This window comes from Oryctolagus cuniculus, chromosome 5 (assembly GCF_964237555.1).
Source record: "Oryctolagus cuniculus chromosome 5, mOryCun1.1, whole genome shotgun sequence".
Classification (NCBI taxonomy): Eukaryota; Metazoa; Chordata; class Mammalia; order Lagomorpha; family Leporidae; genus Oryctolagus; species Oryctolagus cuniculus.
In genome coordinates, this window is record NC_091436.1 from 153,676,566 (window position 1) to 153,692,877 (window position 16,312).

The following is a 16,312-nucleotide window of genomic DNA, read 5'->3' on the forward strand; positions in this document are numbered from 1 at the left end:
TTTACCCAGACCGGCCTCACATCTTTAATAAAGATGAGGTTAAAAGTCATGTTGAGTGATTACTTCTTGTTAAAAAGAGGAAAAAGAGAGAGAGAAAGAAAAAGCAAAGGCAAAGATCCTTCTTTATCCCGTGGAAGAGTGAACGCGGATCGCCCCTTCCCTCCGTCTGTTCGCTATGTTGCTAAAATCGCAGATTAAGGTTTTTCCAATTCTGTGTATAAGTGGAGGTCAGAACTGCTTGTTTGAATTCATTCTCCGTATTTTTTTTAGGAATGTCGCGAGCGTCAGTGCTGTTTTCTCCCGGGTCCGCGGGATCCCGGACTCCCGGACTCCGGGGAGAGGCGTCAGCGCTCGGAGTGGGGCCGCAGGGGTCCGCACCGGAGCGGCGCAGAGATGGCATCGTCGGCAGGAGAGCCGTGCTCGCGGTTCCTTCGATAGCTCAGTTGGTAGAGCGGAGGACTGTAGTGGAGGCTTTCAGGCATCCTTAGGTCGCTGGTTCGAATCCGGCTCGAAGGAATTTGTGTTTTGCAATTTTTACAAGTCCCCACCTTCACCTTGGCACACAATGCAATTCCCACTCTTTTCCAACCTTCACGTTTTCCAATACACCTGCCTGTATTGGAAATACATTCAAACCTGTTCTCGATCCGCCGCAAGTGTAGCATTTTTTAATAATTATTCTCCGACACGATTGTTTCCATGCGTACGATCAGACTTCAATCCCGGAGTTCTCATAATTCAGCCCTTGTGAATACCCCCAGGCCCCGACGCTGCGGACCACAGAGGCCGCCAGGCTAGGGGGCGAGGGGGGCGTCCGCTCCCGGCCAAGGGGTCGCGCGGGTCGGCCGGCGATTGGTGGGGCGCGCGCTCCCCCTGCCGGCCGGAGCGGTCAGCTGCACACTGGACCTCCGCCGCCGCCCACGCGCCCTGGCAGGTGCAGTCGCCCTTCTGTTTAGCTAGGGCTCGCGTAGGAACATTCGGTGGGGATTTGATCTCTCGGGGAGAATTTACAAAGCGCCTGCACTTGTGCCACTTTAGAGTTGAGACCTAGGCCTTGGTAATTGGTAATTAAAAAAAAAAAACCTCCACAGGTGATAATAATATGCTTCGAGTTCTGAAAACACTGCTGGAAGAGAACAGTGCATTCAGGAAAAAAAAAAAAAAAAACTATAGAAGAGAAAAAATGCAGAGGAGTTCCTACCCACCTGTGGAATTCGCTGAAAAAGTAGAGTATAACACGTTTGCTACTTTTGCGCTAATCTCAGTAATAGGCAATAATCCCACTGCTACCCTGTCTCAGAAATGAGATCCCGGGTGCCTGTGGGAGAGTGCTCAATGACAAAAATATCGGATCCAAGTCTTGACAAGGGTGTTAAATCAAAGTAAAGAAGAGTTGTCTGAGGATTTTGTATCATTCTTCCCACGCTTCGGAAATCACCTGGACAGCCGAAAAAGAACACAGAAGCCCAGGTTTGTTGAATCAGGCTCGTTCTGCCCAAGACGCACTGGAAACCACTCCTATTAAGGGCTGGAGATTGTGCTAAAGTGGCAGCTCCCGAGTGAACTCAAACCGCAAACACGCCTGCATGCTCTTCATGCACTGCATTTGTTAAAGTTGCGGAACTGACGGTGGAAAATAGATACAGAAAGTTAAAAAAAAAAAAAAAATCCAATACTCGAACACATGTGGCGAGGGGTAGAGCTGTCCATCCACCAGGAAGAAACCGAAAGTCAGATATGCAAAACACACGGGCGCCCCCACAGAACTCAGCACAGGTCCTGAAAGAAAAAGCAGCGATGTTAGGAATGAGCAGACGTCGTTAAACGGCTTCGGTTTCCCTAAGATTTTAGCAGGAGAAGCAAAGCCAAAAGACAGGCACAAAACTGGAGAATGCGGGCATCGATCCCGCTACCTCTCGCATGCTAAGCGAGCGCTCTACCATTTGAGCTAATTCCCCACCTGGCCGCAGCGCTCGCTTGCTTTATCCCCTTTGCAAGCTGACCGTGAGGCCGGACTCGGGACAATTCAGACTGTCCAGTTCGTGCGGAGCTGCAGGTCTGCGGTGACCTGGCAGCCGCGGGGAGACACCCGCCCTGGACGCCGCCCACCTGGTGCTGCGGTGCAGGCTCCTGGCGGTAAAGGATCGTGGAGTGCGCCTGGGCCACAGCGCGGGGTTCCCCAGAAACACCTGTCTTGGGAATGGGGCAAGAGCTTAACACAGCATTTGACCTTCTGAAACGGGGGACTGGAAGGTTGAGGGTGAAGCCAGGAGAAAATCAATTTACTCAAGCAACGAGGTTCAACCTCGGCCTATGCAGCATTTCCGCCAATCTCCGCCCCCGCCCCTAAAATTTCCATCAGTTGGCTGAATGGGTCCCAGGAACACATTCGGATATCCTTGAAGACCCACTACGTGTCGGGCTTTCCCCATCACACAGAGGCGGAAGGATAGGAGAGGGCGCGGCCCACTTGGTTTTATTCTGGCTCTGTAGTTTGATCAAAGGGTGTTCAAGTTATTTTTCCAAGGTAAATATTACAAGAGCAGTGAACAACATATGGCGGGTCTACAGCTGGTGTCCTTGCAAAAAGACAAAGGCAGTAGTTGCCTTTTTCTCCTGGGCCGGTGGAGAGCCGGGTACCAGGTACTGTTCCAGGTGCCAGGGAGCCATCATTTTAGGAAACTCACACAAAGCCCCCCACCCAACATCTGCATCTTCTATTGAGATTTCATTATCAGAGAATTCCTCCTGTTTGCTTTAATGTTATTTTCTAATTTCAGTGAAATTGGCCAAGATGATCAAAATTGAAATGGAGAAGGCGAAACACTTTTTTAGAGAAAGTGATTCTGTCCCTACGCTGTGCAGGGCGACCCCAGCAGGCCCTTTCCAAGTCGGCGGAGACTGCCTTTAGTCCTTTTGCTTTTTCTTTGCAATCAGAGCTGACAAAAACTACGGTGAGAACGAAGGCCCTCATCTTCCTGCCGCTCGCTCCCACTCTCATATCTCAGACAAGAAAGTTCAAAACTCAGAGCACTATCCATCTCAAAACTGGCTCAAGGTCACACGTGTTTTCTCCTTACTCATCGCTGAGCAGAATTTTGTGTGGCTTCTCTTTTTTTCCCGGCTATTTTCCATGGATGGAGGTTGAGGAAAAGAAAATCAGCCCAATCCCATAACTCATATCCATGCGTTGTGTTTGGGCCATCGGTTTGTCTGAGGCTTTACCGAGTTAGGAGTTCTGGTTTCCAGGAATACTGGATTAGGTATTAAGTCTTTCTATCTCTAAGTTTCTAAAGAAGTAAATAAAGCCTAACAATATGTTAAGATTCACAGGGAAATTTTACTAGTTGTTAAGCTGCACCATTTCCTAATTGACTTATAGCAAAGGTATGAAAATACAGACAGTGCTCTACAACCCCGGAATCCTCTTCAACCCAGCTGTCTGTACCTAGAACAACTACAGAATTTACGGGACAACCAGGCAGTTTTGAGAGGAAGGAGGAGGTGGACCGCACAGGACATCAGCCACAGCGCAGAGCCTGTCCCTAGCTATGCGGTATCTAGAGGGGGACAAGGGATCGCGGAGGGCTTTCATTTATGGAATATACACAAATCACCTAATGTCTCATGTATACAACCCAATGGATTTTTCATATTTATAACGCTAGGAAACACGGTACTCAGATAAATGTATAGAAATTCCAGTGTGGGGGAACACTGCCTTACAGTTGGCCCTATTTTCCGAAGCGCGCGTGAATACAAAACTAAAAACCATCAGGCCATCCATTATCTCAGGTGTTGTAAGCGCCACCCTCACGTGTCCTTCGATAGCTCAGTTGGTAGAGCGGAGGACTGTAGTGGCGTGAAATCAGCCATCCTTAGGTCGCTGGTTCGAATCCGGCTCGAAGGACAACAGTTTTGAACCACAAAGACAGAGCAGCAGTAACGAGGATGCTTGGATGCTTATCGCTCAAACTCGCAGACCTTTATTATTTACGTGTATAAAATATGCCCCACAGAAACACGGCACGCCTCTCCCGCTCCCCGAGTATACCCGGAGCCCCCGGCCCACCGGGTTCAGCTGCGAAGACGCGTGTGCTACGCGAAGCGCAAAGGGAGTTCGCTCCCAATTTTCACCAGAGGTTTAGGGCTGGCCTTTGGGGCTCTGTGCTATCCTGGTGAGTACTGAAGAGACTTTAAGCAGCGCTGCGCCTCTCATCACCTAGCGCCTGCGTGCATTCGGAGTTTTTTTTTAAAGGCACCGTCTGCTCCCGGCACGCGCCCGCCCCGCCCGGGATCTTTCTGCACAGCCAGGAAGCGATCTGGCGCCCAGCGCTGTTCTCAGGGCAGTGTTAAAGGATGAGGAGGGAACCGCATCCACGCACTGCCACCAACACCCCCGCACACACACACACAGGACGGGGGAAGAGCTGCCTCCCTTAAAATGAACGCACGTGCAGGCGGCGAAGCGAGAAATGCACAGGATCTCTGGAAGGGAGCTGGGGCCTTTTAAGTGGGGACGTGTTTGCCCCCGCTCTGTCCCTCTGGGCTCAAGTCGGGATGCAAAACTAGTGTTGGGGCCCCCATCAAGGGCGTCGCGCATTGACGAAAAACTGAAAGGCGCCTTTGGGCGTCACTCTGCTCCCACCGAGCACGCGTCGTCAGGGCGCGTCCTGGGGGCGCCCCGGGGGCCCTGCCCGGGTCTGGGTGTCGGGAAGCGCGGTCGCGCCGGGGCCGCCGGGTAGGACCTGGGACAGGAGGGCTGAACCGCACCGGGCTGGCCTGGGTGACCTGACGAATACGTGTGACAGAAACGCACACATGGACTATCACACACACATAAGGAACAAGCCAAGTTCTTCAAATAATTCGCACGCACACTTACTTCAGACATTCACAAAATCAAATTTAAAGTCGTTAAACTGTCTAAAATTTCGAAAGTAAATCTAAACATCTGCAACGTTAAACCACATTTTCAAACATTCAAAACATTCAATACTGTCATGTGAGACTTCAAAACTCTTAGTTTTACATTGAAAATCGAAGTTTACAAAGATGAGTTATCCGTCACCGACACCATATCCGGGTTCTTTGTATAAAATGTTATTTCGATCGTTAGGGCACAAAGAAACTCGGCAAATACTGCCCCGCGAACTTCCCGGAGCCCTGCCTCACTCGCCCGCGCCTCTTCAGGGCGTTCAACCGGGCGTGTTACGTCGTTCTCGTAACGTTATTTCCGGTTCCGGTTCCGTCACCCCACCTCTGGAGAGGCGTCACTTCCGCTCTCCCGATTTTTCATCCTTCCCCCAGCTCAACTCTCACTTCTGACCTGACACCCTCAAATCCGCCCTCTTGGGCCAGCTTCCGTCCCTCAGTCTTTTCATTGTTGTCATCTCCTCGCCCTGCCCTTCGCGGCAAGCTGTCGCTCATTGCGTAGTCACCGCCCCAGTCCCGCCCCTCGTAGCACGTCGTCGCACGACGAGTGCGTAATCGCCACGGCGCTTTACGGCTGTCGTGCTCCCTGTCTCTGTCAGCATGGAGGTGGAGGAGTCGGAGAAGGCAGCCACGGAACCAGATCCGCCAGAAGGGACGGAGCAGGAACTAGAGGAGGAAGAGGACCAGGAGGAATCCACAGAAACGGGCCGCAGCAAGAAGAAGCGGGTGGTGCCGGGAATTGTATACTTGGGCCACGTCCCGCCGCGCTTCCGTCCCTTGCACGTGCGCAACCTCTTGAGCGCCTACGGAGAGGTCGGACGCGTGTTCTTTCAGGCGGAAGGTAGGAGCGCGGGCGCGCTCTGTGAACTCTCGAGGCGCTGGCCTGGTGCATCGTAGGAATGGGATCTCTGAGCGGGCGGGGCGGGGGGCGGGCCTACTGGCCCCTTAGTTCTGGGCTTGCGGCCTTTGGGTTCCGATCTCGTGTGCGCCTACTTCTGTGCCTACTGATGCGCTGAGCGATAGTGCAGTTGGAATAAAAACATCAGGAACTTTCCTATTTTAGCCACTTGAAAGAGTTAAAGAGAGACAGAGAGAGGCCTTCCATCTACTGGTTCACTCCCCAAATGGCTGCAGTGGCCGGAGCTGAGCTGATCTGAAGCCAGGCGCTTCCTCCGGGTCTCCCACATGGGTGTAGGGGCCCAAGGACTTGGGCCATCCTCCACTGCCCTCCGAGGCACACGATCCAGGGAGCTGGTTCCCTGAATCCAGGGAGCTGGATCGGAAGTGGAGCAGCCGGGACTCGAACCTGCACCCATATGGGATGTCTGCACTGCAGGCCAGGGGTTCAATCCACTGCGCCACAGTGCCGGCCCCTGTACAAGTTTTTGGTAGCGTGCAGGGCAGACCTAAGGAGTGACATTTGAGGAAGTGTTGATCTAGATAAAGGAAAGGGTGTGTGAGGCAGAGTGTATCTCACAGTTCATTCTTTCCAGAGACTGTGAGGGGGTACCCCGTAGGCGAGCTAAGAGAATGGCGCGGCCAGTGGGAGGCGCGTCTGGGGTGCCGAGTCCCGAGCTCAGCTCTGTCTTTGGTACGCAGATCGGTTCGTGAGACGCAAGAAAAAAGCAGCAGCAGCGGCCACAGGAGGAAAAAAGCGGTCGAAGTACAGCAAAGACTACACCGAAGGCTGGGTAGAGTTTCGGGACAAGCGCATAGCCAAGCGCGTGGCGGCCAGTCTGCACAACACGCCCATGGGTGCCCGCAAGCGCAGCCCGTTCCGTTATGACCTGTGGAATCTCAAGGTGAGGATTGGCCCACGTGCCAAGCTGTCCGCCTGTCTGTCTCCCAGTTCTTCTCCTTGATCTCTCCTTTTCTTCCTGCCCACAGTACCTGCACCGGTTCACCTGGTCCCACCTCAGTGAACACCTTGCCTTTGAGCGCCAAGTACGGAGGCAGCGCCTGAGAGCAGAGGTTGCCCAAGCCAAGCGGGAGACTGACTTCTATCTTCGAAGTGTGGAGCGAGGACAGCGCTTCCTTGCTGCTGATGGGGACCCTACCCGACCAGATGGCTCCTGGGCATTTGCCCAGCGGCCCACTGAGCAGGAGCTGAGGGCCCGGAAGGCAGCGCGGCCAGGAGGGCGTGAGCGGGCTCGCTTGGCTGCAGTCCAGGACCAGGCGCGCTCCAACCGAGGGCTCCTTGCCAAGATCTTCGGAGCTGCGCCCCCCTCGGAGAACACAGAGGGACCTTCTCGGGTCAGGGACTCCTGAGGGAATGGGAGACCCCTTCCGGCCCCCGGCTCTGCCTTTCTCGTTCTACCTCACACTAGGGAGACTGACCACACAGGCAAACATTTTATTGTGTTTCCCTGGTGAGGACCCAGAAACGCAAGTGTTTCAGGCTTCCTTTCTCCTTCCTCCCGACTCCTGTACGTGTTTGGCTGAAATGCCTAATTCCTGTGGTGTGGATATGACTACTGTAGGAGTTGGTTTTCCTCTGCTTGACTTTTGGCTGGCTGTCTCGCTGGGTTTCCCTAAAACTCCCACTTGCCGGTCCCAGAAAGGCCCTTTATTGCTAATCAGAGGAACGGCTTGTTAGGGAGTCAGGTTGTGTTTACCATCCATAGGTGAGGGGGCAGCAGCATCTTTGTTTCTTAATTGAAAGCAAGTAGAGCAGCTAATAAAGTGGGACTGGGATGGAAACCATCTTTGAAATTTTTTTACAGAAAAGGAAGAATATGACTGTTTCTACATACTTTTAGATTCGGGGGATGGAGCCCATTGAACAAGTTAGAAGTTTTTCTTGTATTCCATCTGTTCATTTTGCTTCATCTCCTGTTCTCAGCCTCCATTCTACCTGAACCCCACCTCCTCCCCGCCTTTCTCTGAGTGTCTGGTAGGCAGAATTTGTCATGGCAGAGTATGTCATGTCTCCCAAACTGAGCAGGAATCCTGAGACTGAAAAATTGAATTGGGAAGCGCCATATAGGAATACAAGAGTTTATTAAGGGAACTTACACACTGCATTCCAGACCAGGATGGCAGGTGGTCTGGGCAGAGCTGTAGCAAGGTTTATTCCACACACAACCCTTCAAGGCAAGCCTAGGGGCTGGAGTTGTGACATAGCAGGTTAAGCTGCCTTTTGCAACACCAGCATCCTACATCAGAGTGTCAGTTTGAGTCCCAGCTGCTTCTGATCCATCTCCCTGTTAATGTGCCTGAGAAAGCAACAGCAGCAGGTGGCCCACATGCTTGGGTTCTTACTCTCCACGTACGAGAGTAGGATAGAGTTTCTGGCTTTGGCCAGAAATAATCTTCAAAAGCAAGGCTTTATACATTGGCAAGTTAATGGAAAGCTGGGGTAGGAACTTTGTATTTTAACTCTCCTGTACTATTCTCTAGATACAGCCTTCTGGGCTGTCCACCTCTTTAGAAAGGTTTGTGATAGCACTTAAACTCTGACTGGAGAATGACACCACCAGTTAGCCTGGCAGGAGGTCCGTGTCCTGTAAGGATGAATAGTGTGGTAGCACTATGGTTTGCTGTCTCACACATTGATTTTTTTTCTTTTCTTTTTAATTTATTTATTTGAAAGGCAGAAATACACAGAGGGAAGGAAGGAGAAAGATCTGTTTACTGGACTCCCTTAATGGTCGCAACACATTCTGGGTCTCCCATGTGAGCACAAGAACCCAGGCACTTGGGCCATCCTCTGGTGCCCTCCCAGGTACATCAGCCGGGAGCTGGTTCAGAAGCAGAGCAGGCGGGACTGGAGCTGGCTCCCGTATCAGGTGCTGGTGCTGCAGGCAGAGACCCCACACACTGATTTCTTAGCCCACATTGTCAGTATCTAATTCGGTATTTACTAAGGCACACTTGAGGAAACAGTGGTGATGGGTGATAACATGGCCACTGGTGGTAGGAATGGGGCTGTGGAAGGGCGTGGAGTGCTCCTACTGCAGACCTGATTTGTGATTACAGTCTTTTTTTTTTTTTCTTTTTTTTTTTTTTTTTTGACAGAGTGGACAGAGAGAGAAAGGTCTTCCTTTTGCCATTGGCTCACCCTCCAATGGCCATCGTGGCCGGTGCACTGCGGCCGGCGCACCACGCTGATCCAAAGCCAGGAGCCAGGTGCTTATCCTGGTCTCCCATGCAGGTGCAGGGCCCAAGCACTTGGACCATCCTCCACTGCCTTCCCAGGCCACAGCAGAGAGCTGGCCTGGAAGAGGGGCAACCAAGGCAGAATCTGGAGCCCCAACCAGGACTAGAACCCGGTGTGCCGGCGCCGCAGGTGGAAGATTAGCCTATTGAGCCACAGCACCGGCCTGTGATTACAGTCTTAAGACTCAGTCTGCACTGTGTTTTCCAGATCATTCCTGCCAAGTGAACTAGGAAGATGATAGAGCAGTAGTCTGAAAGAACTTGTGCTCCCTTAGTTGGAAACGTTTGATGAATGAGTTGTCACATTCAGAACACTGTAAAGATGGGTAAAACCTAGAGGAGGGGGCTGGGAACAGATCCTTCTCAGGTGCACTTAACAGTACTAGAGCTTGCAAACAGGTGAGCAAAGCAGCCCTGGGGCTTCAGAGAATCAATGCAAGCCACTGCAAGGCATGGAGAACTCCAATATTACAATAAACTAAGAAACCTTCACACCGTGACTGATCATTCAAGCTGGTGACTTATAGGGAGTAGTAAGAATGTGGTTATTACTTGAATTTTGTTTGAAGATTTATTTTATTTATTTGACAGGCAAAGTTAGAGGTAGAGACAGAGATCTTCCATCCACTGGTTCACTCCCCAGATGGCTGCAATGGCCAGAGCTGCACCGATCTGGAGCCAGGAGCTTCTTTCGGGTCTCCCACACAGATTTAGGGGCCCAAGGGCTTGGGCCATCTTCTGCTTTCACAGGCCATAGCAGAGAGCTCAAATGGAAGAGGAACAGCCGGGACTAGAACCGGCGCTGATATGGGATGCTGGTGTTTCAGGCCAGGGTGTTAACCCGCTGCACGAAGGGCTCATGCCTGCATCCAAGCAGGCTGGGTAAGTCATAGGTGGAAGGAAATGAATTTCCCAGGAACTTTTCATCTTGACTTTGTCTAGACGAAGCCTTTTGAAGGCAGGAAAATTAAGTTTTTGCACTCAGAATTTTGTTTCCCTTTTGAAAAGCACACTTTTTTTTTTTTTCAAGATTTATTTCTTTATTTGAAAGAGTTACACTACACAGAGAGAGAGTTCCTGCATCTGCTGGTTCACTCCTTGATTGGCCGCAACGGCCAGAGCTGCGCTGATCAGGAGCCAGGAACTTCTTCCGGGTTTCCCATGCGGGTGCAGGGGCCCAAGGACTTGGGCCATCTTCGACTGTTTTCCCAGGTCATAGCAGAGGGCTGGATTGGAAGTGAAGCAGCCAGGTCTCAAACTGGAGCCTATATGGGATGCTGGTGCTTCAGGCCAGGGCGTTAACCTGCTGCACATATGTTTTTTTTTTTTTTTTATTAATTTACTTAATACAAAGTCATATAATACTGTGTCTCCTCACTAAAACTGAGCTCAGAGACAGTTTTCCATTGAGTATTTTACCTTTTAGTCCCAACATTCTCACTGTGCCTATGATGAATGGTTATTGCATGAATTTCATGAGAGGCACATTTCATAGACTAGGGCAGGAAGTGTACCTGCAAATATGAACAGATTGATTTCATCTAACACCAAGAGTAGCAAATTGCATAATTCTCTGTCATGGGTCTGCTTGCCACATAGTCCAGGATGCAACTTGGTTCCTTTCCCAACAGGAGCTGAGGCCCTGTCTGCAGCTCTACAGTGGGCTGATTGCTCAAGGAATGAAATGGGAAATTGCTTGGGGGGCGGGGGGGGGGGGAGGGGTTGGGGGAGAGGGCAGGCACAGAGTTGGGTTTCGTGAGTGCCTTGTGACCTTACTCCTAAAAACCTGCGTGTGTCACATCTCTAGCCAATCTTGAATTTGATTTTTCATGACTCCTCATGAAATGTCTTCCTGAAGTCTTGTAACAGAAGTTATGGAAGAAACCCTTGGTGGAACCCACAGGGATGTGCTCTGTGCCCCACAATAGAGTGATGAGCTCAGCAGACTGCTTGAGGTTCAGTAATGGTTTCCAGTGGTTTTTTTCTGCCTTGGTCAATTACAGTTCTCACCTCCATGGCCACCAAAAACTGAGATGCTGAATAACTTGGAGAGAAGTAAAATCATGTACTTTCCTAAATCTTTTTTTAACCCTTACAACATGTTGAAAACTGTTGAGACATGAACTGAGCTGTGAACATCAGTGTAAAGTTGTCTGGTTTTCTCCTGTTTTCAGCCTGTTCTTAGGATGAAGACACTTGGGAGGATGCAGCATTTGCACACATGTCCAGAGTAGGCAGGCAATGGCTGGTGCTGTAACCTTTCCTGCAGGGTTAGCAAGGGCAGAGCTGGAATTAGCGTGAAATCCACAAGGAAAGGCTGAAAGGGTAGACAGGGACAGGAAGAATACTTGAGCTTGTCTTCCAACTGGGAAGGAGCAGCCTCCCCTGAGGCCAGTGGGAGCCAGGAGGGCCTCGACAGTCCCACATCTTGGATGGGAGGTGTCAGTGAATAGCAGACTGCAGGTCCTCCCCCCACCCCCCTTTCCAAGTGGCTGTTGGATTTTCCAGGCCCCAGGCAGGCTAACCCTCAGCCTCTGTGCCATTGGGAATTTAGAGAGGACTGTGGAATTTCCTATTTTAAACTCAATCATTTTGGAATAACTAATTCCATTGTATCAAGGTTCATAGCCTGGGGAAACTGGATATCCACATGTGGAAGATTGAAACTAGAGTCTCCTACCCTTCCAACCATATGCAAAAGTCAACTCAAAATGCGTCAAAGACCGAAATCTAAGACCCAAAACTATGAAACTACTGGAATAAAATATAAGGGAAATCCTTTAAGATACCAGTATAGGCAATGATTTTTTTTTTTTTTTTGAGTAAGACTCCAAAGGCACAGGCAACAAATAGAGACAAATAGGATTTTATCAGCTTATTTAAGAAGCTTCTGCACAACAAAACATTCAACAAGGGGTTAATATACTAAGGAAATTAAAAAAAAAAAAAGGCAAAAAACTCAATCTGGTTTTTGAAATGGGCAAATGACCTGAGTAGACATTACATAAAAGAAGTTATACAAATGGGTAATGATTATAGGAAAGAAAAAAAAAAACTCCACTAAACAGCAGAGAAATGCAAATCAAAACTACAGTGAAATATCCCTCTCCACAGTTAGACTGACCATTATCAAAGGACAGAAAAACATTAAAACCATGCTGGCAAGGATGCAGAGAAAGGGAAACTCTTATATAGTGAGTGGGAATGTAAATTAGAACTGCTATTATGGAAATCAGAATGGAGGTTCCTCAAATAACTGAAAATACAAATGCTGCATGATCCAGTTATTCCACTACTGGGTGTCTATCCAAAGAAAAGAAAATCCACATACTAAAGAGATGCCCACATTCTCCTCAGTTTACTGCCATGGTATTCACAATAGGCAAGATAAGAATCAACCAAATGGCCATAATAGGTAAGGAAGATATGCTATATAATACTACTCACATGGAATGAAAAAAAAATGAAATCCTGTCATTACAATAAGCGAGGCACAGTGAGACATGCCACATTTTCTCATGCAAATAGGGAAGCTAAAAAATTGATTTCATTGAAGTACAGAGTAATGTAATGGTCACTCAGCTGGGAAGAGGAGGGGAGACAGAGGCAGGTCTGCTAATAAATCTTTAAACAAAATGTGAGAAAAGGAGCTGACATTGTGGCACAAGAAGTTAAGCCTCTCCTTGGGAGGCAACCCTCATGAGCATGGGTTCCTGTCCCAGCTGCTCCACTTCTGAGCCACCTGCCTGTTAATGCTGCTGGGAAAGCAATCAGTGTTCGGGCCCCTGTGCCCACGTGGGAGACCAGGAAGAAGCTCCTGGCTTCAGCCTGGCCCAGTCCTGACTTTTGTGGTCATCTGGGGGAGTGAATCCGCAAATGGATGATCTCTGTCTCTTCCTCTCTCTGTGTAACTCTGCCTTTCAAATACATAAGTCTTTAAAAATGAAAATGAAGGAAAACTACAAACATTTAAAAGGAAGTTGTTCAAAACATCCAAACATGTTAATTGAACGAGATATTTCAGTTCTGACATTTCTAAAAAGAGAATAAGTGAACAGGGAAGGTAAAATAGTCCACTAGAAAAAAAAAAAGTGTTACTCTTTAATAGAGTAAGTTAATGAAAATAGAAGGGGAAGCCAACCTGGCTCCTGACTTCGGATCAGCGCGGTGCGCCAGCTGCAGCGCGCGGCCGCGCCGGCCATTGGAGGGTGAACCAACGGCAAAGGAAGACCTTTCTCTCTGTCTCTCTCTCTCACTGTCCACTCTGCCTGTCAAAAAAAAGGGGGGGGGGGCAAAAATTGATAGTTACATAGACGCATTAGGGTAAGAAGAGAAAGCAAGAAATTAAATTAAAAAGCAAGAAATGAAATTTCCATTCTTAAAAAGCAATGAGCTTTTCATAGGAAACCAGTGGAACCAGGGATTTGCGGTATCATTTCTTACGTGAAGAGGAGAACAGAAAGAACAGGTAACGCACTTCCTGGTGCGCATTGTCTGCGGCCGCATTCGGAGGTCCACGGTAGGCACAGCCCAGGGGTCTCAAGGCCCTGGAGACAGGGTAAGAAGAGGAGTTGGGGCATCCTTAGGAGCCTCAGAGTCTGCTGGTGCCCCTGGAAGTTGGAGAGCTCTGGCAGGTGGCCAGGGCAGTGCAAGGGTGGAGTGTGAAATGCTGCATTGCCGGGGGCGTTTGGAGTTTGGTAAATTTTAATCTAGGTTCCTCTTTTAAATTGTGAAAATGCACACACGTGGATGTCAGAAAATGCAGCGGCAGTGTTTACCAGGAAATTACAGAGAGCACTCGTCCCTGGGTGGGCTTGAACCACCAACCTTTCGGTTAACAGCCGAACGCGCTGACCGATTGCGCCACAGAGACAGCGATGTGGAGAGCTTCTTATTCCAAAGGAATTATTTTACAGTTTTGTTTGTTTATCTAAACCGTGTATTTTAGAATGAAACTTTTCGGTCGGTGTGTTTTGGGGAAAAAGCAATTCTGCATGCTTTGATTTTCACCGTTCCTATGGGAACAGCGTGTGTTAAAGAACAGAAGTCTATTATAATGGGAGGCACAAGGCAGGACTGGTGCCTGCTTTCCCCAAGGGTAGACATCCTGACAGAATTCCTTTTCAGTGCAGTTCCCTTCATGTCCCTGCAGTAAACTAGAGAACCATTAACAAAATACAGATCCCAGCGTGGACGACTTTTAATAGTTCTCTTGGCTTTCATTCTGAACATTGTGATTTTTCTAAATTTGTGCCTGTTCTGCTTTTTAAGCATCTGTGGGTTGGCCAGAAGCGTGATGTGGGGTAGGGTGGGTGGACTTGGTGCTTACACAAACCTGCTTATGGTCTCAACCTGCGAACTTGACCTGGATTTCCTGTGTCCTTTTGGTCTCTTGGCAACAGTGGTTGAGCGTCTGCTAAGAGCCAGGCACTGTCCGGCACTTGGTTGCATCAGCAGAGCAAGGGAGAGAGACTGGAGTTGATTTTAAGCTGAGGAGAAACAGATAACAAACACAAATAAGTAAATTGTGTGGGATTTTAGGAGGTGGCAAGTTCTCTGGAGAAAAGAGTGGAGCGGGATAATGGACCAGGGAGTCGGAGGTTTGAAGTACTGGACACGCAGCCTCCATGTGTTCACCTGGCTTTGAGTTCGATATATCCGTCTATGCCTTGAGATGATGTGTCTATGAGAATCTAGGCTGCAACAGGCAAAGGAGACTGGGTAAGTGGTGCAGCAGCCAAATACTGGGAGTTTTGAGAGGGAAGACTCCCTGGACTTGAACGAAGATACCTGTTAGTGGAGAGGTGAGTGGCTTTTATTTAGGAATGGACCAAACCTCATCATCTCTTTATTTTAGGACCAAGAACTCTGTGTTTGCCTCTCTCAGGGGTTGAGGACATGAGTTCAGAGAAGCACTTTCTTCTATGGACTGCTCTACTCCGTGTTGGACATGTGGTTGGCTTGTTCAGGATCCCCCCCCCCCTTTTCTTTTTGACCACAACAGAAACACGGTTGTATTTTCAATACATAAATTCCATCAAACAAAAATAACACTACATTAAAATAAAAGGGAAAAACGCGGTATTTCACTTGCAATGAATGTCAAAATGTTAACATACTTAAACATAAATGAATGCTTGCAATTCACAACAAAGAGACTAAGGCTCTATGAAGATGACCACAGTCAACATTTACATGACAAGAAAATTGTTACGATGCATTATTATTAAAATACTGACATCTAATAGATTTTTTTCTTTTTTCAATCAATCCTAACTCCTCCCTCCCACCCTGCATCCACAAGAATACACAAACAAGCAAGTGGGGCTCCTTTTGATGAAACGTGATGTGGGCATTAAAAGAACTAGCCTCCCCATCACCCTCGGACTCCAATTTTCCGTATGCTGGACAAAACCCTTTGGCATCGGTCTACAGGACGTCCCTAGTTTAAGGATCAATTATGTTGCAGAATCGATAACCTAGAAGAAATGGCAAATTCCTGTACACAAGCACCTTATCAAGATTGAGTTATGAATGAATAGAATATACCTAAACTGACCATTAATAAGTAGCAAGATTGAATCAGTAGCAAAATGTCTTCTAACAAAGAAAAGCCCAGAAGCAGAGAACTTCACTGCTGAATTCAAGCAAACATTTAAAGAATATGCTCCAATACTTCTTAAAATCTTTTGAAAAATAAAAGAGGGAATTCTACCACATTCCTCCTAAGAGGCCAACATTTATTTCTGTATTTTAAAAAACTAGAGGATAGGATTGGGGATGTGATCTACATAAAGACACGTAAAATGTTTGATGAAACAGATACACTGACTGGACATTACACAATGATATGTGTATCAAAACATCACATAGTAGCCAATTAATATGTATAATTTTATATGTCAGTTACACATTTTTTAAAAAGTAAAACAATTTACTGAATAAATAATGTATATTTTAAAATACCCAAGGGGGTATGGAAGTGGACTAGCTAAACTAAGATTTCAAGAATAAAACTATATGTGAGATCACTAGAAAAAAGCTGGGAGGCATGGGGGAATTTGCTTACTTGGACACTCATCATCAGACCTACTTTAGGCGAGAAGATAACTACCATTACATATGCCATTATTTATCTGTGCTAGCTTGTTCGTGTCACAAGCTTTATATGGCTGTTCGTGTTGCCTCCACTGGAACATGTGAGAGGAATGTATTCTGA

At 48.3% G+C, this 16,312-nt stretch overlaps 1 protein-coding gene and 4 non-coding genes across 5 annotated transcripts; 3 read left to right on the plus strand and 2 right to left on the minus strand.

Moving 5' to 3' along the window:
* Positions 1 to 428: 428 nt before the first annotated feature.
* Positions 429 to 516, plus strand: TRNAY-GUA (transfer RNA tyrosine (anticodon GUA)). Its single transcript is given in 2 exon segments — positions 429 to 465; positions 481 to 516. It is a non-coding gene; the product is annotated as a tRNA-Tyr (tRNA).
* Positions 517 to 1,885: 1,369 nt separating this feature from the next.
* On the minus strand, positions 1,886 to 1,958 carry TRNAA-AGC (transfer RNA alanine (anticodon AGC)). The gene has a single exon. It is a non-coding gene; the product is annotated as a tRNA-Ala (tRNA).
* Positions 1,959 to 3,821: 1,863 nt separating this feature from the next.
* Positions 3,822 to 3,910, plus strand: TRNAY-GUA (transfer RNA tyrosine (anticodon GUA)). The gene is given in 2 exon segments: positions 3,822 to 3,858; positions 3,875 to 3,910. It is a non-coding gene; the product is annotated as a tRNA-Tyr (tRNA).
* Positions 3,911 to 5,261: 1,351 nt separating this feature from the next.
* Positions 5,262 to 7,635, plus strand: ABT1 (activator of basal transcription 1). The gene is made up of 3 exons (XM_002714190.5): positions 5,262 to 5,776; positions 6,535 to 6,737; positions 6,823 to 7,635. The coding sequence occupies exons 1-3, from the start codon at positions 5,536 to 5,538 to the stop codon at positions 7,201 to 7,203; spliced, it is 825 nt and encodes a 274-aa protein (XP_002714236.1). The 5' UTR covers positions 5,262 to 5,535; the 3' UTR covers positions 7,204 to 7,635.
* A 6,257-nt stretch (positions 7,636 to 13,892) lies between these two features.
* Positions 13,893 to 13,966, minus strand: TRNAN-GUU (transfer RNA asparagine (anticodon GUU)). The gene has a single exon. It is a non-coding gene; the product is annotated as a tRNA-Asn (tRNA).
* Between the last annotated feature and the right edge of the window lie 2,346 nt (positions 13,967 to 16,312).